The following is a 22,241-nucleotide window of genomic DNA, read 5'->3' on the forward strand; positions in this document are numbered from 1 at the left end:
GGGATGGGAGGCTCTGTGATCTGAAGATTTAGGCGACCCACTCCCCCAAATGCCTGCTACTGGTGGAGATGATTTGAAAGAAGCCCTGCGGATAGCCGCAGGCAGGGGGCACCACGGGCTCCATGGGAGGAGAACTGCCTAGTTCTACCATGACAACCTCTAGAAAAGGCTCTGCTTGCAGCCAAGTTTCCTTGGGAACATAGAGCAAGCAACTGCCTTCTGGGACAGATAGGGCTGGTGGTGGCGCAGGCGATAAGGATGGGGAAGCATTGACCCCAGGCTTATTCACCCGGTGGGTGGCTGTGCACCTACTGTGTTCCTGGCACTCTTTCTGTTTTGCCAACACAGGTGTGTTCAAAACACAAAACTCCCCACCCTCCATGAGTAAACAGACGGTGTGTACAATGTGTAATGTTAAATCTAAGTCAGGACTGGATAAGAGGGCCAAGGGGTGGGGGACCTTGTGGTCAGGGAAAGCCTTCCCAAGAAGGGATAGTTGTGAAAAAAACTGAAGAAAAATTGTGCTTATTTTTTTAAAAAATTATATTTATTGAAACAGCTGTGAAATTAATTGGCCTACCTCCACCATTTTGTGTGTGTGGGAGAGAGAGAGAGAGGGAGAGAGAAAGAGAAAGAGAGAGAGAGAGAGAGAGAGAGAGAGAGAGAGAGAGAGAGAGAGAGAGAGAGAGACTGTTATATGTATGGGCACATGTGCTGTACATGCGTGTGGAGTCCTGATCTGTCACCTTCTTCCCTAGGACAGGACTTCTTGCTGAACCTGAGCTGAGCTCATAGTCACAGCCCCCGTGATCTTCCCGTCTGCCCACAGGAGCACTGGGGTTGTGGACAAGTACCACCACACAGGACTCCCCACCCCCACTCCCAGTTACTGAGATCCTCTCTCAAACCTTCATGTTTGTGTGGCAAGTACTCTTAGCCGTCTCGCCAGACCTGAAACCCCTCCATTTTACAGAGTAAAAAGCCAAGGCTCAGAGGCCAGGTGGTTGTGACAAGCCACTTGCCCATGGTCACTTGAGGGAGCAACAGAGTCTAGACTTCAATTGTCCCAGCCCCAGACATAGATCTTCCTTGTGTCCGTGCTGTGTGGACAGAGAGGCTCTGCCTTCCCACAGTGCACACTCTGCTAGCAGGTGCAGTAAATAAAAGGCTCAGCCTCAAAGACAGATAATAAGAGACCCCATAAAGCATTTATGGGCTGGGCTGGTGGTCAGCACCGTGACACTTCCAAACAAGTGTCTATAAAGGCTTTACGGCAGCCAGATGCTGCATACTGGCCACGATTTCTGCGTCTTTGTCAAGACTCTGGCCTCTGGCCCCTACACTGGTGTGGTATCTTGCTCCAGGAAAGAAGTCGCTGGCTAGGTGACACTCCAGGCCAGCTACTGCAGAAGTGTAGGGACACGGGGCACAAGCTTGGAACTGTAGTTGACACTGATTAAAGCAGGTGGTCAGGGACCCCCCCCCAACTTCTAAAAATTGTTTCCCGAGTATGGGGGAAGATGGTATACAGCGTAGGACCCTGAACTTAGAGACAATGTAGCTAAATGATGGGTCTTCCTCTCCTGGAATCCAAAGCCTAAAAAAATCATGTGGTGTTTTTTGTTTTTGTTTTATCAAATATCCCATTACTACTGAGAATCCCCTTGCCCACAGTGCTCGTTTTGGGGTTAACCAGCCTATACAGCAGCCAGGAACCCTAGTGTTTTTTCTCCCCCAAGGTTATCTCTGAGGGTTCCCTGAATGAGCTGCAGAGTCCCTGCCCCAAGCAGCCCTGGCCCTTCCACAGTCTGCAGAGGGATTGTGCGGCTTTTCCTTAGCAGAAATGAGCAAAGGTCTGCTCACCCCAGGTGGGGTACTAACTGGTCAAAGAAATTATTACACTCAAGTCTAGCTCAGTGAAGCGGCGGTTTATTGGGATTATTTACAGAAGCATTAGGTAAGGGATTACTTAGAGGAGCACCCACACCAGGAAAGCTGTGCCCCTGAAGCTCAGAAGGAGGGCTCTACTCTGTCCCCGCAACTGTTGGCAGTTCTTAGCACCGACCGGTCATATGCCACATAGGACGTCAAAGAGCTCTGGACCATCCTACCTATATGACTAACACAGCATGGGTGCCGGCTGCTGCTTTTCAGTGGCCTCTCAAGAGATCTTCCACGCCATTCTACCGACTAGAAAGGAAAGACAGTCCTCCGTGGTCTCTGTCCTGTGGCTCAGCCTGGTCCCCTTCCCTCATCACGTGTATTATTTTGTACGCATGTGTGTCACTTCAAATGCCAGGGCTCCCTGAGGCTGGGGTCACTTCCTGAGGACACCTGCCTCTGCTGAGTCCTGTGTCTGTGTCCAGAGGGCACTGGCCCAGTAATCGTGAAGGACGGTGTCTAACCTCTCCCAAAGCTCTCCACCTACAACTCAAGCAGGTTACTGCTTCCCTTGTCCACACAGCGGCAATGCCTTCGCAGGGCAGACATTTCATAAATATTCCATGAACTGGCTAGTTAATGAATTAACCTGCCTTAGAAACTTACCCGGCTCTGTAAATCCTTCCTGACTGAGAAAGACGGTCTCCCCTGCTGAGCAAAAGCTATTCACTCAGTGTCACTCTCTCTGCCTTGTTGCTCTGCCTCTCCTGGAAATGGACTCAGACTACCCAGGCCATGGCCCCATGTCCTACCCTACGGGCCCTGGAGTTCACCACCGTCATAAAGCCCTGCTCACAGTCCAGATGTTCCTCGGTCCCGAGAGCTACATTAGTGCTACAACAGAAAAGGCCTGGCCCTAGCTAGGGAGGGCCAAGGAGGAGCTCTGGACATAGTCACAGGACAGCAGCACAGGGAGAGATGTTGGGGCTCCTCTTAGTCTCTCTGGACCCCTACTTTATGTCTACCCCACCCCTGGTCCAGCACACAGGAGACCCCATGAGGTCACCCTGAGAAGTGATATGCAGACATATTACTTATTTACATATCTAATGAGCATTTATGGGGCACCTACAATATTATGCAGTAAATGCTCCTATTATGCAAGTTCTAGCTCCGAGCCTCAGGGATATGGCAGCAGTTGGATCTGCACTGGATTCTTGAAGCAATTGTGTCAAGAAAAAAAAACAGAAGGAGGCCTAGAGGCCTAGGTGTGACCTACTCTTTCTCTCTCTGTCTCTGTCTCTGTCTCTCTCTCTCTCTCTCTCTCTCTCTCTCTCTCTCTCTCTCACACACACACACACACACACACACACACGCAAGGGAGTTCACAATGACCTAAGGAGAGCAGTTTCTCTAGGAACTCTTACTAAAGGGCATTGGGCCATTGTCAGAGCCGGAATTTCAGAGAAATGTATATAGAGATATCCATGGCCCGGGACAGCCTCCCTCAGGACCAGGGACAATACCCCACCACCGCCAGTGACAGGGATGTATCAATCTGACCAATGGCCAGAACCCTAGGATATCTGGCTGAGGTCTAAGACCTGGCCAAAGCCAAAGCAGGTCTGGAATCAGATGGGTGAGTGCTGGTTAGTGAATGGGGAGCTCATAGTGGTGGGTAAGGGCATGCCAGGCATGCCCCCTGAGCAAGGCTCAGGCATGGAAAATCATGATGCTAGACTTCTAGTTGGAGTGGAGGGCAGGGTGAGGTAGCATTTGAAGGCCAGCTGAGCCCCTGATGGGAGTCATGGAAGCAGTACCCCTCCTAACTGCCACATTCTCCAGACCAGCAGCTCTTGGTCAAGAAACACCACCACCCTACCCCACCTCAGATCCAGAGGATCTATGTACACATCTGGCTGCTTCCTTCTGAACCCTGGAAGTCCGTGTGTCTGCGAGGCCTGCCGTGCACACCGCTGTGGCTGTGTCTCTGGACAGGCCTGAAGTGAAATAGCATCACTAGCTTCCAAAGAGGGGCGGGCTGGAGCCTGGGAGAAGGCTGGAGACCGTGGGCAGCCTTGCAATTTAATTATTCGACTCCAGAAAGGAGACCTCATCTACTCATGCTCATCCTTGTTAAGCTAATTGTCTGTCTCCTTCACTCTCCCCCCCCCCCCCCCCCCCCCCATGAGCTGGGGAAGTTGCTGCCGCCTAATTGAGTTATCATAAAGATAATGGCTGATGTTCTCGCCAGCACTGAGAGAGGAGGATCCATCTCACAGCGACTCAGGCTGCAGACAGGCCCCACCACCACCACCACCCAGGGCCCGAGATGAGGGCAGCTGGGTGCAGAGAGTTAGTTCTACCCAAGGAGCCATCCGCGTGGCCGCCCGAGAGAGAACAGGTTTTCTGTTTTAGCACGCCTTGGGAGACAAAAGGGCCTGCCGTGTGTACGTTTGTGGTTTTTCTCAAGGGGCAGCTATGCCGCTTAATGAAAAGAGCCCTGACTTGGAAAGCAGATAGATCAGGTTTCAGGCCACCTCGCATAGCCTGTCTCAGTCACGGTGCTTCTGAACCTCAGTCTTTCCATCTGTAAAACGGGACCATCAAGCTCCAGGTCCGCAGCTGGTAGAAGGATTCAGTGAGATTCCTTTGCATATGTAAAGTTTCTACATGCTAATGGCCATGGAGAGGGGCAAGTTAATGAGACGATATCATCTGGAGACACCTGCTTCAGGCAAGTGCTCATGGAGAGGGACGGGCGAGAATCTGCACAGGCCTTCCTCACCTCTGCTGTACATCTCATCTCTATCACAGGCCCCCAAAAGGCCAGGAGATGGATGCCAAGATGAGAATTTATACACAGGCTAAGCAGTGGGTCAGGAAGCTCATGAGGCAAATGAAAGGCCCAATCTGAGAGTTGGGCAGGTTAAGAGAGAGACCCCGAGCCATGGTCTAGGTATGCAGGTGGGCAAGACCTGGGGAGATGGATTGCAGGCCTGCCCCACGGTCAGTGAAAGTCAGACTGCCCCCCTCCAGACAGGGACCAGGGTGGGTGAGTGGCACTTGACCGTAATCCCCTTGTCCCTCCAGTGCCCCCTCTGATCCAACCCTTTGAGTTCCCGCCTGCCTCCATCGGCCAGCTGCTCTACATCCCCTGTGTGGTGTCCTCGGGGGACATGCCCATCCGGATCACCTGGAGAAAGGACGGACAGGTGATCATCTCGGGCTCAGGCGTGACCATCGAGAGCAAGGAGTTCATGAGCTCCCTGCAGATCTCCAGCGTCTCCCTCAAGCACAACGGCAACTACACTTGCATCGCCAGCAACGCAGCGGCCACTGTGAGCCGGGAGCGCCAGCTCATCGTGCGTGGTGAGCGGGTCAGGCCAGCCCTCAGAAGGGGTGGGGGACTAAGAGCATCTTTCTAGAGTTCCAGTTGGAATTATAGACTCTTGGTAAGGTGGTTCTGGCTGGATTCTTAGAGACAGAGATACTTCAGCCTTTTCCTTTCAGACCTGGAGTGGAGGCATCCTTACTTGGTCAGCTGTGGGCACAGGCAGATTTGGGACTCCAGACTCTGAGTTCCCACTGTGGTTCTTGCGAGAGCTCTCCATTTTTTTGTGGCTTCACAGGCTGACTGCTCCCAACGATGTAATGATCCAAGAAGGCCTGATTCTGCTAGAAGAGGCCCCCTGACTTAGGGGACCCATCAGAAACTGACATCCTCTTTTTCTCCTTGCTCTCCTTCTTTCCACAGTGCCCCCTCGATTTGTGGTGCAGCCCAACAACCAAGATGGCATCTATGGCAAAGCTGGGGTGCTCAACTGCTCAGTAGATGGCTACCCACCACCAAAGGTCATGTGGAAGCATGCCAAAGGTGAGAGGAGGAGCAGGGGGGGACCAGAAGGCTGCTCGGATGGGTCTGGGACCTGTTCTCCCATGCAACTTTCAGCCCTGAGAGTAGTGAACTCTGAACTTGGGGATCCCCTACATCCAATGATCTAGAAGTCATTCTCAGCCATGCCAGGCTGAGGGACAACATGATGCTGAATCCAAATTTCCTAAAAGTTTGCTTTTTGTGATGCTGAGGATCAAACCAAGGGCCTCATGCATGACAGGCAAGTCTTCCATCACTGAGCAACATCCACAGCCCCTAAAGCTCCTCTCATTCCTACCACTTAACCTCCTGCCTCCCAAAAGCTAGTTTGTATTGCTTTCTCCACCCTGCCCTGCCCATCCTAGGGTCCTATCTAGTGTGAGATATTGGTCCTCTCCCAGCCCAGCCTCATCACAAGGATACATTTGGTATCCAACTAGACACCACAAGATGGACCATCCATGACTAATGTTGGTATTGGAGGGGTACCCAAGACCCCCTGTGGAAGACAGGTGGCTTATTCCCTGGGCCTGACTGCATGTGACCAGGCAATTGTCATATGAGAACTCAATCTTCTCCTGGCCCATTGCCAAGTTGACCAAGGAATTCATTCCAGCGAGTTCAGTAACAAAGTGGGCTCTGCCTGAGGTACTGCCCCAGTCATTTCTGTGCCTCAGAGGCAGGTCCAGGCCAGGAGGTATTTCACATTGTGCAGTAGGAGCTGCAAGGTGCCAGTTCTGTGAGATGGTGTAACTCTGTCATGAAATGCCCTCGGGTGGGCAAGAGGGCTTTATCAGGCCTCTCCTAAAGTACTAGGTTACACCCACTCCCAACACCCCTCTAACTGCTGCCTCCCCTCCTTTCAGGAAGCGGGAACCCCCAGCAATATCACCCAGTGCCCCTCACTGGCCGCATCCAGATCCTGCCCAACAGCTCCCTGCTGATACGCCACGTCCTGGAAGAGGACATTGGCTACTACCTCTGCCAGGCCAGCAACGGTGTGGGCACCGACATCAGCAAGGCCATGTTCCTCACCGTCAAGAGTGAGTATTGCCCCCACCCCACTGCTCCAGATCTTCCAAGGCTCGCCAAGACCAGTCTTGGCTCTCCCCGATGCTCATCCATCCTCCCCCTGGGATGCTGCTTTTCTGTTCCGAAAGAGCAAGGTTGCTCAGAGGTGAGCTTGGGAGCCTCCTGGAGGTTTATTCAAAACAGAGGCACACTCTGCCTTGTCTTACGACAAGGATGTGGGTTCTGATAGCTGTCTGGTAATGTTTCGGATCATTATCATCTGGTAATTCAATCTCAATACCTAAATCAAACAACCCCTTTCTGTCCCTTGGTGCATATTCAGCTATGTACAGCCTGTTTACAGACTCAGAAGGAAGATACAGGTCCACCGTGTAGGTTGGAAAACTGGATCCCCAGTCCCAGTCTAGCTAATGATCTGCGTGACCTAGGGAAGGTCATTTTGTCTCTTGTGCTCTAGTCTTCCGTTTTGACTAATACAGCAACTGAGTGGGAGTGGAGACGCCTGGGGACAGCACAGCTCTGTAACTCTGACTCCTCGGGGAATGGCCTCCCAATTCCCTAGCCAGAGCCACCTGGATGGCCCTGAAGCCGCTGTTTTCTCCCGTCCCCGGGTTCCATTAGGTACCACAGTAGCCATTCATGCCCGGTGAACCTTACTCCTATGTGGGTTTAGGACCCTTTGTCATGGGTCCCCAAGAACCACATCAGGGCAAGGGTTCCTGAGATCCCGGGTCAGGAAATGGACTTCGGAAGGTGGAGAAGACAACCTAAGTTTTGGTGTCCACCAGCCAAATGTGATTCTGGTAACCATGATATCACTACTACGGGACACAGATGTCCTTCTTAAACCACATTTTCCCTATCTATAAAGACTATGTGATGGCCCACGGCACAGTCTGTGTCCAGTCCTTCGTGTATGTCAGGCAGCCAGGGTGGTCCTGATCGGGCACAGATGTGGCCAGCAGTGGCCCTCTTTCCAGCATCCCTCTAGGGTAGCTAGTAAGAGCTGCAGAGCCCATGTACAGTCCACTCCACACCTTCTGAGAGTTCCCTCCATGAACAACCCTGGGCTTTTATCCAGACGGGGAAGCCCTGCCAGGAGATCGATGCTGAGGGAGCCTCTGCCTGCCGGTCATTGGAATCCCCGTGCTAAAAGCAGCCTCCCTCCCACCATCAAAAAGCACTTTGTCCTTAATAAAGCCAGACAATCAATCTACATCCCTCAGCCAGGGAGAACCACAAGGGGAAGAGCAGCTCCTCTGGACCTGTCCTTGCCCGTTCATCACTGACAGTCTCCTCGCTGTCAGCAGAAGGCCCAGCTCTCCTCAACACTGGGGTCCACCGTGCCTGTGAGGCTCCCCCTCTGGCACGTGGATTTCCGTAGATGTGAGGGGACAGAGCCGTGAAGGGCACAGTGTTTGGAAGATAGTGTGGGAGGAGACCTGGTTCATGTCAGGCTGGACTTGAGATGAGTCACCTCACTTCTGAGGACAATAATATTCTGTGTTGACTGAACCAGTCCAAAGAAGGTTCTAGGGGTATTAGAATGTTTTCTCTCTCTCTCTCTCTCTCTCTCTCTCTCTCTCTCTCTCTCTCTCTCTCGCACACACACACACACACACACACTCATGCACACACAGTGACATGGCTGGAGGAAGCCCAGACACCTCTTAGCACATTCTAAATGTGCCAGTGTCACCATCATTCTCCCTGACCCACTTGCAGAGGCTGCCACCCCAAGCCCATTTCAAGGCTCACCTTGGTGTCTCCCACTTTTAGTAAATATTTGACTTGATTCAGCTCCATGGTATCAGACCGAAGCATTCAGAGGGCTAGCTGACCTCTGTGCACACTGTCCCCAAGCAGAAGAAACAAAGAAGTGTATCAAAGGGTAAAGCATATCCTAAGGGGTCATCCAGGGCAAACTGCACCTTTAGGCTGGGCCTTGCTGAGGGGACATTCACGCCACTGACCTAACAGTACTGACAGGTGCTACGTGTTTCATGACCGGGAGAGTAGACACCCCTGAGTTCAAATCCCAGCTCTGCTACTTGAGAGCTATAAGATTATGAACAGTGACCTCTGTGAGCCTATGTCCTCCTCTTCTGTAAGCTAACAGTTACAGAAGGCCTCCAACTTCACAATTTTCAGTTTTTACCATGAGGCGAAAGTAGTATGCAGTCAGTAACGACTATACCCCAAAATTCAAACTTTGCCCCTCTCCCAGGCTAATAATATTAAGGTCTAGTACTCCTTCCCAATGCTAGGCAACAGAAGTTACAGAAACTCCCACTTGGCCACATAGTCATGAAGACAAACAAGAGACAAACTTGTCTACTGTGCATTAAGGTAGAAAGCTCGTGGGATAGCTCCTACGCCATAGCGTACTGTATTTTATTCTCCTGCCTTCCCTCCCCTCCAGCCTCCGCCAGACACACTAGGCAAGTGTATCCACAAGTTTTAACTCAGGATACTTCCAACCTACCATAAGTTCCTCCAGGGGTCACCCTGTTATGAGTTGGGGGACTTGTGTTCTTTTTCTCGCTAGTGAGGTTTCAGTGAGACAGAGAGCTCCTGTTCCGGGGGGGGGGGGGTAGATGGCAGGTGTGTAGATAGATGATGGATGGGTAAGAGGATTTCTGAGGAGAACTGGAATATATATATAATAATGTGAAGTCCACAACCAGGTATCTGTAAACAGACCCTGCTGGTAACATGGCTCAGTCAAGACCAATGGGCTCAGAGAAGAGTCCAGAGAGGCATGACTCTGTCCAAGGCTAGACCGGAGAATCGGAGATCTGGTGTCCAAAGGCAATAGAAGAAGCAAGACCCTCCTCTAAGAGAGGGAACTTGATATCCTTTGCCTTTTGGTCATCTTGGTTCCCATCTGACTGGACAGCACTCGCCTGAGAGTGAGCCTTCTCATACATGTATGACAGCCCATACACCATTTCCTCTGTGAGACCTCTGTCCAGTCCCTGGGGATTCCATAACACAGTCCAGGTGACACCTAAAACCATCCACCCCAGCCAGAGCGTTTGGGGTTTTGGGCTTGTCCAAGTCCTTGGGTATCCTAGAAGATAATTCCTGAGTTGTCTTTGACTCCCAAGTCTTGGCATGGATCAGCTCTTGAGTCCCTGGGCCCAGTCCTACCCCTTCATCTGTGGTGCTCTTCGATTCTCTCCCCACATCCTCCTTGGGAGAACTGGCAATGGTACCTTTCCAAAGATCCTGAGAGAGTGGGTCAACATCACTGGGTCACACTGCTGTGTCCACAGCTGAGACCAGCAGCCACCCCTTCCTTCCTCCGGGTCATGATTTCCTCACCCATAAAATAAGAATTCACTCAAACTAGAAAAATCCAGCCCTTAGCTGGGCCATGCCAACTCTAGCCCCACAAGCTATGGTTCCAGCAGCCTGTGGAGTCTTCTCAGAGCGCCAGGCTGCTGCCTCCCAGGACTTGACTGAAGATAAATGTAATTAGCAGAAGAAAATACCACGTCCACAGAGCTACCTTTAATCTCCCCTTTGAGAGAGACAGAGAGACAGAGAGGCAGAGAGACAGAGAGAGACAGAGGAGAGAGAGAGAGAGAGAGAGAGAGAGAGAGAGAGAGAGAGAGAGAGAGAGAATATGACCAAAAGGAGGGGGAGGCAATTCCTGCTCCACCTGATATACAGAGTAAAAGAAATCATCTTCAAAGAGAATTAATTATTCAGTGAGAGGCAGGTACAAAGTCAAACTGCTTCGCTGGGGGTGGAGGGGACTAGCTGTGTTTTGATGCCACCATCTCATGGCATTCCCCCCTCCAGGACTCTGATGTCCCCCATCTTTATTAGATAGTGCTCTTCCTGTCCTAGGTTCCCCTCCACTGAAAGCCTTCAGTGACGGCCACAGACAAAGCCCATGGCCAATTAAACCCAGAAGGGCTCTTTGTTTGGTTTGAGTTTTGATTTGTTTGTTTAGCAAAATGTCAGGTCAATTAAAATGAGTTCCAAAGGGCCCTCAGTTCCCACACACCTGCATCACAGGAAGGCAGATGGAAGGAACTGGACCCTGAAGGAGGAAGGTGGATGGAGGGAGCCAGCCTAACCCCAAGGAAGCCTTTGAGCTGCAGGGGATCAGCTTCCCTGCATAGCTGACCACTGGCACTGAGATCAGGATGTAGAACCTAAGGAAGCATAGTCAACTCTATGTTCCCTGATCCATCGCCCAATGAAAACAACTCTCATCAGACAGAAAGGTGTCTCCTTAGACCTGGTGATGGAACTACTGCCCCCCCCCCCGCCACAGGGATAGGAGTCAATGAACCAAAGGAAATGACCATCCAGAGACCACAACCCCCCGTCCTGACCATACTTCTGCTTCAGACTCATACATACCTGCCTCCTAGCTGCCCAGGGCTTTTATTTTATTTTATTTTTATTTTGTATGTATGGATATTTTGCCTGCATGTATGTCTGTGCATCACTTGTGTGCCTGATACCTACAGAGACCAGAAGAGGATGTTGGATCCACTGGAGTTACAGACAACTGTGAGCCACGATGTGGGTGCCAGGTCCTCAGAAAGATCAGCTAGTGCTCTTAACCCCTGGGCCATCTTTCTAGTCCCCCAATACCTCTTTTTGGAGTCTCTCCTCCCTTGCTTGGACTCTCGACTTGAATGAACCATTTGCAGTTCATGTAGATGATGCCAGGACACACAGATTGGGATATCACACATGTGATCTCTGCTGGGAACAGTTGGTAAACTGAGGCACAAAGAAGTCTAGCAACAGAGTGCCCCCACATTCTCTGGTGTATCTCCTGGTGGTGGGGCCTGATTCTCCCTTATCTCTGAGCCGCTTGGGGTCCAGAGCTCATCTGTCCTCCCTGTATTGAATTGAAACCCTGGCACCTAGCACATTCCAGGCCTCTACCGTCTCTGGCACTCTGTGCTGGGAATGGAGGGGCCCCTGCTTGCAAATCTGATCCAGCTGGCATCACTGATGGCCTCCCAGATTTTTTCCTTGACCCTATGAGCTCCTGAGAAGCTGAAGGGGTAGGGCAAACCCTCTACTGGATCTACAAGCAGTGGGAAGAAGAGACAGAAAGCTGAGTGGTGGGCAGGATTCAAGGCCACCACCCCCACGTACAAACACAGTTGTGGAATTTGAAGGTTGTGACTGACTCTTTCTCCTCTTAGGTAATGGCCAGTGGTCATCCTCGCTACCCAGTCTCAGGGTGCCCTGTACCAAACCAGCGAGTCTGCTCGGCAGGCAAGGGTAGAGGACTCTCTGAATGCTGGTGGAGAGGGAGGGAGTGATGATTTCCATGGTGATGATTAGCCAGTGGCCTCTCCGGCCTTATTGATTTCCGGACTTCATAGAGTAAGAAGCAACATGGTGTCTCATGCTTCATCAAGCAGAAGTGAGGACTGTAACTTCTTTCCACCTCTAGGCCTTCTTCACAGCCGAGCAGGGAGTCAGCCAAGCTCCTGGGAGTCTGGGAAGACAAAAGAGGCACCCAGAGATCAGGAAGGGCCTGGCCAGGACACCTGCCCTGGGTAAACTGAGACTTGGGGGATCAACACCACTCACTTTCTCTCACCCCCTAAGCATGGCCCTGCCTTTCAGAAGCCATAGCCTGGATGTTTCAGGGAGGGTGGGAAAATATAAAATATCTCTCACCCAACAAAATGTAGGACAGCTGTCTGACCTTGTGACACTAATAGGGTCACTGGAACAGGAGCACTCTATGTCACATCTCCAGGCCTAGCCCCCTAGGGGACTTGGTGCAAAGAAGTCTCTGACACAACCCCACATCTTTCATCTCATGGGAACCCAGGTCCTGGGCAGACAGGGGAGGTTTTGCTAAAGAGAAGAGACGTGGTCAGGCTCCTTCAACTTCTGCTCCCTGTTTATCTCCAGGTGCCTCACCTGGGCCACTCACTCCTCAGAGGTGGAGACAGGTGACATATTTTCACTCCCCTGCCCCAGAAGTTCCTATGACCACACTGAAGAGTTTCCAAATAGGTCCCAGCTCCAAGGAGTCACTCAGGACAGCTCAGATGAGAGCCAGGATCCAGGAATCCTGCACATGGGTCTCTGTATATTAGTAAGGAGACACAGAAAGGTAGGCAGAGAGATAAGAAACACCTCCAACCTTTGGCTCAGGAAGGGAGCCCAGTCATGACACAAGCTCTTCCGAGTGAATGCACTGTTAGATCAGGCAAGCCACAAGCACATACTTGCTGAGTAGCCCATCATCCAACACGGTGCCAAGGTCTATTTACCACTTTCTATTGCTAACAATATAACACACAGGCTGGCTAACTCTTTTAAGAAAAAGAGTTTATTTGAGCTCATGAACCTAAAGGCCCAAGACAGGGTGAGGCATGTAAGAAAGAGGGAGCTTATGCAAATGTGTACACGTGTGTGTGTATCCCTTCACCTGCTTAAAACCCCATCCGAATTCACTCCATAGCCCTGCTTACCCTGGTGGTCTATTCAGGACCACCTCAGAGCCTGCCTATAAACACCACAGTCACATTAAGTTCCCACCCTCCTGACACTCACCGTGGGAACTTGGTCTCAGCACACGAACCCCAGAGAGACACTGCGGCTGTACCCAAACCTCAGCGATCTTCAAGATGAGAAGCCAAGGCTAAGGCTCCAGCCCAAACTCTAGGAATCACAGACTGGTTAGAAAGCAGCTGCAAGTCTTTAGATGCGGCAACCGCGTGGGCTACAAAGCGGCCAGCCGTGCCTTCAGTCAGGTCAAAGACTGAAGAGCCCAGAGTGAGCAACAGAGCCAGCCAGGGCTTCCAGGAGGGATTGTGCTGGGTACAACCTTGAGGAGCAAGCAAAGGGAGAGAGGAGGCTTCGGGGAAGCATTGTTCCAGTTTCTGCCCCTATCGCCATATGGCCTTTCCCTGTGGGGTCCTGTCATCTTCTCTGTGTGTCCTTTCCTAGCGCCAGCTCCAGCATGACCATTAGGAACTTTCTTGGAACTCCACAATCAACCGTCTTGAGCTGAGTATGAGCAGTCTCTTAGCCAACCCACCCTCATAGGCAAGGGCCCCAAGTTCACACCTCCACAGCAGGGGTCAGCGAACTACACCTCAAATCTGGCTTGGGTCCAACCTGGCCAGCACCTGCTGTACCAGGCCACACCCCTTATTCATTCCCTATATGCTGTCTCTGGCCTCCTTGGCGCTGCAGTGACCCACAACCGCTAACCACTTGGCCCTTTCCAGAAAAAGCTTGCAACTCTAGCTCTGGGGTCTTCTCAGCATTGACCCAGAACACTATCTCTTGGTAGCCAAAGAAAAGCGTTCATGTTTCTAAAAGGATTCTGCCAATTCCAAGCCATCTTTAACCGCCAACTGCCACCCCCCCTCAAGCCTCCTAGGGCTGTGGGGGGAGGGGTTTAATGAGCTAATTCGTGGAAAGCATTAACCACGGTGCATGCACATAATAAGCATTCAATAAATGTTAGCTATTATTATTACTATCTCTTTTCCAGCACTCTCAGTGGGGAAAATGGGCCCGGCCATCCCCCACCCTACTTCTGCTCTTGTACACCTTGGCCAGTGGCCAAGAGAAGTAACTGCCCCATTTTAGAGCTGGACAGAGGAAGGCCTGGTGGGACTGCGGGCAGCAGCTGCACCTTCCATGCGTCAGAGACAGGCCTGTAGTTTGAGGCCACAAGGTCCCACCCTTCTCAAGGACCCAGAGTTCAGCACCCTTTTTCCATGTGTACACACTCTTCCTGTGAGAGCCCTAATGCCTGCATCCTTAGGCCGTGGATAGCTGGAGTCTTGGGGGCCTGCAAGCTCCCCAGGCTCCTTCCTGCCTGTTCCCCAAGGCTGGGCTGCTTGCTGCCACACAATTTGAACTAATCTCACACTTCAGGTGGATCTTGCCTAATCAGGGGCGACAAGAAGCCGGAGCGGGTGCAATCAAATTAACAACGCCATGGCCTGGCTCTTTAAGAACTGGAAACAAAGCAGGCAGCAGAAGGCACCACCACCACCCCCCTCCCAAGCTGTCCCAGGGGAAGCTTGCTGAGCTGGGCTGCCACTGAGGCTGAGCTGAGTGGCAGAGTGGAAACTGTTCCCACCTCCCAGCGTGCCAACGATGCCCCTTTGTGGTGGCTTATCTCAGACCGCCAAGCAGGTTCTGTTCTTGTCAGGGAGCTTGTTAACACGGAGGGGACGCAGGCTTTGTAGGGAGGGAGGAGAAAAGACTAGGTTTGAGGGGAAGGAGTCTCCCTCACCTCTCAGCCTGCTTGTAATCCTTTTGGAAAACAAAAAGCTCTGAGAGCCCCAGAGAGAGAGGAACCCTTTCTCCCCTGACAGGGTGGGCGTACAGAGCTCTGAGAGCTGAGTCTACCTGAGGGCAGAGAGGAGGACTTCTTGGACCATTTCATCTCCCTAAGCCATCCTTTTCCACAGAAGGACCTGGGAGAGATCTGCAGAGACTGTAGTTGCATTCTCAGAAATACTGCAAAGCTAAGGTCCTCCCCCGGTGGCAGTGAGCACTGACTTTATGGTCATGCTTCCAATTTTGGTGGCTTTGGGGACTTCCTGTCTGAGGCAAGGGAAGAACCAAGCATCCAGCCCTATGGTTCTTCACTCTGGTCATGTAAGGACCAACAAGCTGAGAGTGTCCCCACCCCGACCCATTAAGTCACAACCTCTAAGGGTTGGGTCTGCACCATGATAGGCTTATTGGTTTTGCTTTTGGGGGGTTGTTGTTGAAACAGTGTCTCACATGGCTCAGACTCGCTATTTAACTGAAGATGGCCCTGATTTTCCTGCCTCCTGTACCACTCTGCCCAGTTTATACAGTGCTGAGGATTGAGCCCAGGGCTCTACACATGCAAGGCTCAACTGACTGAGCTACATGCCCTATGATGAGTTATTGAGCTTCATAATAGTTCTCAAGTGTCAACAGGTATGCAAACTTCCTGGACCCTCCGCAGAACACCTGTCTGGGAGAGCAGACTTGCCATCCTTGCTCCCCAATTTCAAGACCAATTCGTTTTCCCCAAGTCAGCCTCCACCACAGCCCTGGCATACTAGTGTCAGGCACCTATTCTGCCTGTCCCCAACCCTCACCCCAGCCTCTTCCTCTGCCCAATGTCACAGGGCCAGCAAGTTTCCTGAGATGGACTCTGACCTTCACTTACTGGCTGGACGACCATAGCTATTGGTTCCTCTAAACCTCAGTTTCCCCTTCTGTAAGGATTCAGTATCTTCCTTCCCAGTGCCTGGTGCACAGTAAACCCTCAATCAAATCACATTTGGGCACCACAGAGCCTCCCTGTCAGCCCCTCAGCCTCCAACAACTGGGCCATTGTCATCAGTTTCTTCCCATTCTCCCCGCAGGGCTGCGCTTCTCCACTGGGTATTCATAGCCAACCGTTCCCTCCCCGGTGACTTGAGGACTGTCAGAAACAGCAGCTGAGCTCCCATCACCAAAGAGGAGAGGGAGGGAGCCAGCCAAGGAGAAAGCCTGCCTCATTGTCCCCGCTCCTGCCCCAGCCCCACCGCATAAGGACTGGCCTCTGCCCACCCCCACACCCCCACTCCCCTCCCCTGCCCCATACCTTATGCACCTCCTGTTTTCTGCCTTCTTCTGAACTCTTCCCAAAACTCATCCAGGGGGTGTGTGTGGATGCAACCAGGACGGAGACTTCTAGGTTAACATTGCATGAAAGGACATGGTGAACCCTCAGGGGCTTGATCTCCCCTTTGTGGGTCCCCATGATATGACTCCATACAGCTCACTTAACTCTCTGAGTTTCCATCCTGGTAGGGGCGATAGATCCTGGTCTATCCTCTTCTGAAGTAAAGAATGAGGCTTTCATCAAAACATAATGCGGTGTTCTGCAAACTCAAGGACTGGACCTGTACCGGCTTAGGAACTGAGACCTGAGGAAATGCAGGGAGCTGGGAAATGAAGCAAAGTTTAGTCCATAGTGCAAAGTCTGAGGACTCAGGACCACTTCCCAGCTCCTGGGAAGCAGAAGCAGGCAGATCTCTGCGTGTTTGAGACCAGCCTTAGATACACAGTAAGTTCCAGACAATCAGAGCTACAATACAGAGAAATCCTGCCTTTAAAAAAAAAATCTACCTCCAAGCCTGAGGTTGGTGGCAAACAAAGTATGTGATGAGCGACTGTCTCATGGTGTTTTAAGAATCTATCGGCCTCTCAAATCAAATTAAAATGTAAATAGTGGTTGATCTGGGCAGAATCTCAGGGGCAACAGGAGCCAGCCTGAGAATAATTTCACAGACCGACCCGGTAACATAGGATTCCGACAACTGTCCTGTTTCTGAAATTGATTTCCTCTCTCCTGGGTTGGCAGCCCCGGGGAGGGCTCTGGATCCCAGGGAAAGATGGCCATTCTCTGCAGTCAGGGTCCCCCTGTTCTAGATCCTTCTCTGCTCTCTACTGCACCTGCCATTAAGGCCCCCGCGGGACCAGGAAGAGGCCCAGGATTTAGATCTACAGGCCTGCCTGGGGGTGACTGGAGCATCATGGCCCATCAAGGCTGCTTGAGGAGCAGGGTGGGGGAGAAGGGAGTCACAGAACACCAGAGAAATTCCTCTTTATAGGTATGTGCCAGGCTGGGGCCTACTAAGACTTGTGCACAGGAATCTTCTCATCAGACCAAGGAGACAGCATGCAGGAAGCGTGTCCAGCTGGGATGCCTTGCAGAAGTGTCCCCATGTGATAGACGTGGGATCAGGGAAGGACCTGGAATCCACCTAGCTGCTGCTGTGCCCTCTACCGCTGTTTGTCCCATGTTGGACACTCGAGTGTCACTTGACCGCATAGGGATAGGAAGCTTCAAGTGGATGGGCCTGCTGCCCACCAGGAGTCTCTCAGGGTCACTCCCACCTTTAGGGAACCAGTGTGACAATCCCACAGCTATCATTAGCATATCTGCCCAGGACTCTGTCCTATGCCTTCTGTCTGGGTCCCCTAAATCTGGGATCCCTCCCTCGCTCCCCAGGGTCATACACTGAGGCTATACCAACAAGCACATAGAGGCCACAATGTTTGGTGACAACTCAATCCCATTTCTGGAAACCAGAGCATGGGCAAGGAGGGCAGGCAGACAGATGGTGAGAGATGGCCAGCTCCCGTCAGCACAGTGCAGAGGGTGACTAGCCCCGGCTGGAAACCTCGGGTTCCCGTCTGAAAAATGGGGCTAATGATACCATTTCCTGAGGTTGGCACCAGGAGAGCTAACTGAAAATGAGACAATGACTCACTCCGTCCAGAGCACTATAGGTGCCAAGGAGGCCGTGGAGCTAGAGAAGAAACGGTGGGCACTGGGCCTCACTGCAGGGGACAAGGGCACAGAGTCCCTCTGAGGAGGTCACTTATGAAAAGCATACAGAATATGCTGCCACATGGCAAGCTTATCACCACAGAGGGCCACAGAAGTGTGTGTGTGTGTGTGTGTGTGTGTGTGTGTGTGTGTGTGTGTGTGTAAGACAGGCAAGGAGAGAAAATGGGGTCAATGTTTGCTGACCCACTTCCCTCTATGGTGGGTTTGAGAGGGTTGTTGACTTGTTAAGCCTGGCTGTCCATCAGTGCCATCAGCAACAGGAGGACAATGGAGGACACCTGACCCTTAAAGGATGAGACAGAGCCTGGGGGAGAGAACAGGGGTGGAGCTCTCTATTACAGTTTGCTGGCTGGCAAGTAGACTGCAAGGCCCAGGGGCTTGCAGATTCCTATGTACCAGAAGACAGTGCCTCAAGTCCCTCCTCCAAACAGTGAGCTATTTTTTCAGGCTGTCTTCCCCTTTCTCCTGAGCAAAACACAGCCCCAGAGCCCAGAGCTGCGCCTCAATCCAGCCTCATCAACCCTTCTCTGTAACAGCCATAGCTCTCTACCTAGATCCAGCGCAGGGAGCTCACTACTCCCAAGGCAGCCAAGCTACTAAGTTTCTCTCGGGTCAAGCAGGAAGCCTGCCTTTCTGTCCTTTCCGGGGGTTTCCTCATTCTCTGTGGGTTGCAAATTCCATTTCCAGTGTGAGTGAAGTTGGCCTCAGGCCTATCCCTCACCCCCAACTCCTATCCCATCAGTGCTCTCTGTTCAGTAAAAACTCAGAACAAGACAGAATTTCATGAGGAATTTGGCATTGTGATATTCTCTCTCTCTCTCTCTCTCTCTCTCCCCCTCTCTCCTTTCTCTCTCTCTCTCCTCTCTCCCTCTCTCCTCTCCCTCTCTCTCTCTCTGTCTCTCTCTCTCTCTCTCTCTCTCTCTCTCATCTCTCCTTCTCTTCTTCCTCCACCTTCTTTCTTCTCCACATCCTTCTTCATGGCCCTCGCTGTATTGCTCAAGCTGTCTCAAACAATCCTCCTGCCTCAGCATCCCCACCCCAATAGCTGGGATTATAGGTGTACCCCACTGTGCTCAGCTGTCCGCCTCTTTTCAGGTATTCTACCCTGGCTGGCAGAGTGGCCTTGGACAAATCGCTTCCCTTAACAGCCTAGCTTCTCCCCTTGCACGCGTTGTAACCTGCCATTCATTTCGCTCAATCTCTCTAGCGCATCAACACATAAAATGTAAGTGAGGTAGTCTGCATTTCTCTTCTTTTTACTTTTCTGAAACCTGATATCTCTTTTACATTTGCGATGCCTCTCAGTTCTCCCCACCATGTTTCAGATACTCAGCAGTGCCTGTGGCTGGTGGATGCAGACTTAGCGGAGCTGATCTTTATCTGGCCATTCTGATTCTGTGGGATCGTCTGCCAGAAATGTTTTAAGCAAGGAATTTGGTGCACGTGGGTCGAGCTGATGCTTCCCTTAAAGCATGTGTCTGGGGGCGGGTGTTTGGAGCCTGGTAGGACTGGTACTGTACCGGTACATGTACACTCATTGTGTCCCCACTGCCATGCTGTGGGACACAGAGAAGTTAAATGTGTTGAAGGCCTAAGAAGCTCATAGTGGCAAGACTAGAGCCCAGGCCTCCTGGCCCCCAAACCCTTCAAGCTCCCCTTCTTATTGCCTTCAGTGGCTTCCCTGGGCTAGCAGTAAGGAGGGCCTTGGGGTATCTTGCCTGGCACTTGTTACTGTAAACACATCTAGCCAACGAGAATATAGGGAACCAGCCCTGATATTGTTGCTATGCAGAGCTGAGAAGCCAAAGATCTCTGGGGACCCCGCTGCCTCTTGGCTACCCACTTGTCTGGCTCTGGGTAACCCTGATTGGAAAGCCAAGTGCCCTGGAGTGGGTGTACAGGTTGTACACTGCTCAAAGGTGTGCCAACTACAGGGTGGGTGGAGTCTGAAACCAGATCTGTGCTCCACTTGGCAAGGTGCAGGTCCTGGCACGAAGCTGCATCTGGGTAGATGACAGTGACTTTACACAGGGTACTGCAGGCCGGTGTGGAAGGCAGGGAGTAGATAAGCAAGCTTCTCAGTGTGGCTCAGAGCTGGGGGACTTTCCCAAAGACTCTTCCTCACCGTTGCCTTCCCAGACTTTGACCTGTGCTAAGCCTGATGCTACCCTCATCCTCCCTTTTGTACACACACACACACACACACACACACACACACACACACACACAGGATCGCCTCTTTACCAACTATCACAGGCCCTAGACCCACCCAGTGGCTCAGATTCAGGCCTTGCTCATTCCCTGCGGTATTGCAGAAGCAGCTGGGTCTCCCCCACCCCGGCATTCCCACCCTCCTGTAAAACTTGGAGGCATCTGCAGTGCAAGGCTCTACTTGTCGATGTAAAATCTCACTCTATATTCCACCCAGGTTTATACGAGTGAATTATGCAAATCTTTGATGGAAAAATATTCCTGCGCACATCCTTGAGAGTGTAAAACCTTAGTCAATAATTCATACTTGGATGTCTCTGACTGCAGGCTTTTTCTTCATTATAACTTACACCTCGTTATTTGTCTTCCGCATTTTATTGTATATTCTGGTGTAATGTCGTGCATTATAAAGTTTATCTGCCTCATTATTTGATGAGTCGGGACTAGGGAATGTGCTGAGACACTGGTACAGGGGGCCTGGGGCTAGGGCTGCCCCACCCCCACCCCACCTCAGATCCTGCACATGGGGGCCTGAGTGAAAAGAGCTGGCTGTGAGGTGTGACCTCAGGGAGCCTGAGGGAGCAGATGCTGCCCTCCACCTTCCTGCACCTGTTCAGATCATCCCTCACCCTCAGTTGGTATCTGAGGTTGCATCCCTCCAGGCCCACCCTTCCTTTCTCCAAAGGCTCCTTTGGTCGTAAAAGCTAGATGTCCCTGGAGAGTTTGTTGGAATGATCAGTGTCTGGGCTAGTCATTAAAACTGGAAGAAGGGCCATGGCTGGAGAGATAACTCTGTTGGTAAAGTACTTGCTGCACAAGCAAGAGGACCTGAGTTTGATTCCCCAGAACCCATCTTAAAAACTGAGCATGGTGGTATGCCTGTCATTGGAGGCAGGAGAGTCCCTAGGATTAGCCGGCCAGACTGGCTGGCCCAATCAATGAGCTCCAGGTTCAATACCTGACATCAATCTCTGGCCTCTGCATGGGCATATGCGTGTGCGCGTGTGCACACGTGCACGCTTACACACACACATATGTATTCACATACACTCACACATACTCTCATGCATGCACACACACTCACACATATACTCACGCCCCCAACACACGTACTCACATACACATACTCTCAAGCATGCATGCACACACACTCACACACATACACTCACGCCCACACACACATACTCACATATACTCACACACATACTCTCAAGCATGCATGCACACACACTCACATATGTACACTCATGCACGTGCACACACACTCACACACACAAATACTCATGCATGCAAAACATGAAAATAAAACAAGCAATGGACAGCAATCCAGGAGGACACTGGAGGGAGCAGGGGAACAAGAGGAGCTGCTGGAAAAGAACAGACTTTGCGCCAGCAGACCAAGTTCTGAAACAAGAGAAACCAGGGTCTCTTTATGCACCATTGCATGACAAGCCAATGGCAGTCAAAGGCCAGCTTCTCTCTGATCGGCAGAACGCAGTGTGAGCAGACTCCACATGCTAGGTCTTAGCGAATGTTTGTGGCAAATGTGTCATGCCTTCCTATACATCCCTAGAACACTCCTCAGATGTCTCCTATGTTCCTGTCGCCCACAATCACATCTGTCTTCCCAGTCCCTCCATCTAGGTCAGAACTGGATGTGTTGCGGCATGTATACCCAAGGCCTGGCACAGTGCCTCACAATGGTCTGAGAGCCCAGAACATGTTGGTTTGAGTTTCACAGAGGGCAGGAGCCAAGACTTCAGAGACTATGCTAACTCCCCTCCCTGTTTCTTGTCAAGACACACAAGTCCTGAGGAGGCCCTGGTGTTGGTAAGGTTCCTTGCCAAGCAAGTGGAGGGGACCTCCTGAGGACCATTGAGGAACTTGGTTATG

At 51.6% G+C, this 22,241-nt stretch overlaps 1 protein-coding gene across 1 annotated transcript in view; it reads left to right on the forward strand.

Annotated features, from left to right (window-relative positions):
- Window positions 1-22,241, forward strand: part of Dscaml1 (DS cell adhesion molecule like 1) — a 330,756-nt gene that overhangs the window by 259,215 nt on the left and 49,300 nt on the right. The window contains exons 9-11 of the mRNA XM_038323307.1: window positions 4,975-5,253; window positions 5,639-5,758; window positions 6,625-6,801. Coding sequence (XP_038179235.1) covers window positions 4,975-5,253; window positions 5,639-5,758; window positions 6,625-6,801 — 576 coding nt within the window. The remainder of the gene's footprint in view (window positions 1-4,974; window positions 5,254-5,638; window positions 5,759-6,624; window positions 6,802-22,241) is intronic.

The sequence above is a fragment of the Arvicola amphibius genome, chromosome 3, assembly GCF_903992535.2.
Source record: "Arvicola amphibius chromosome 3, mArvAmp1.2, whole genome shotgun sequence".
NCBI lineage: Eukaryota > Metazoa > Chordata > Mammalia > Rodentia > Cricetidae > Arvicola > Arvicola amphibius.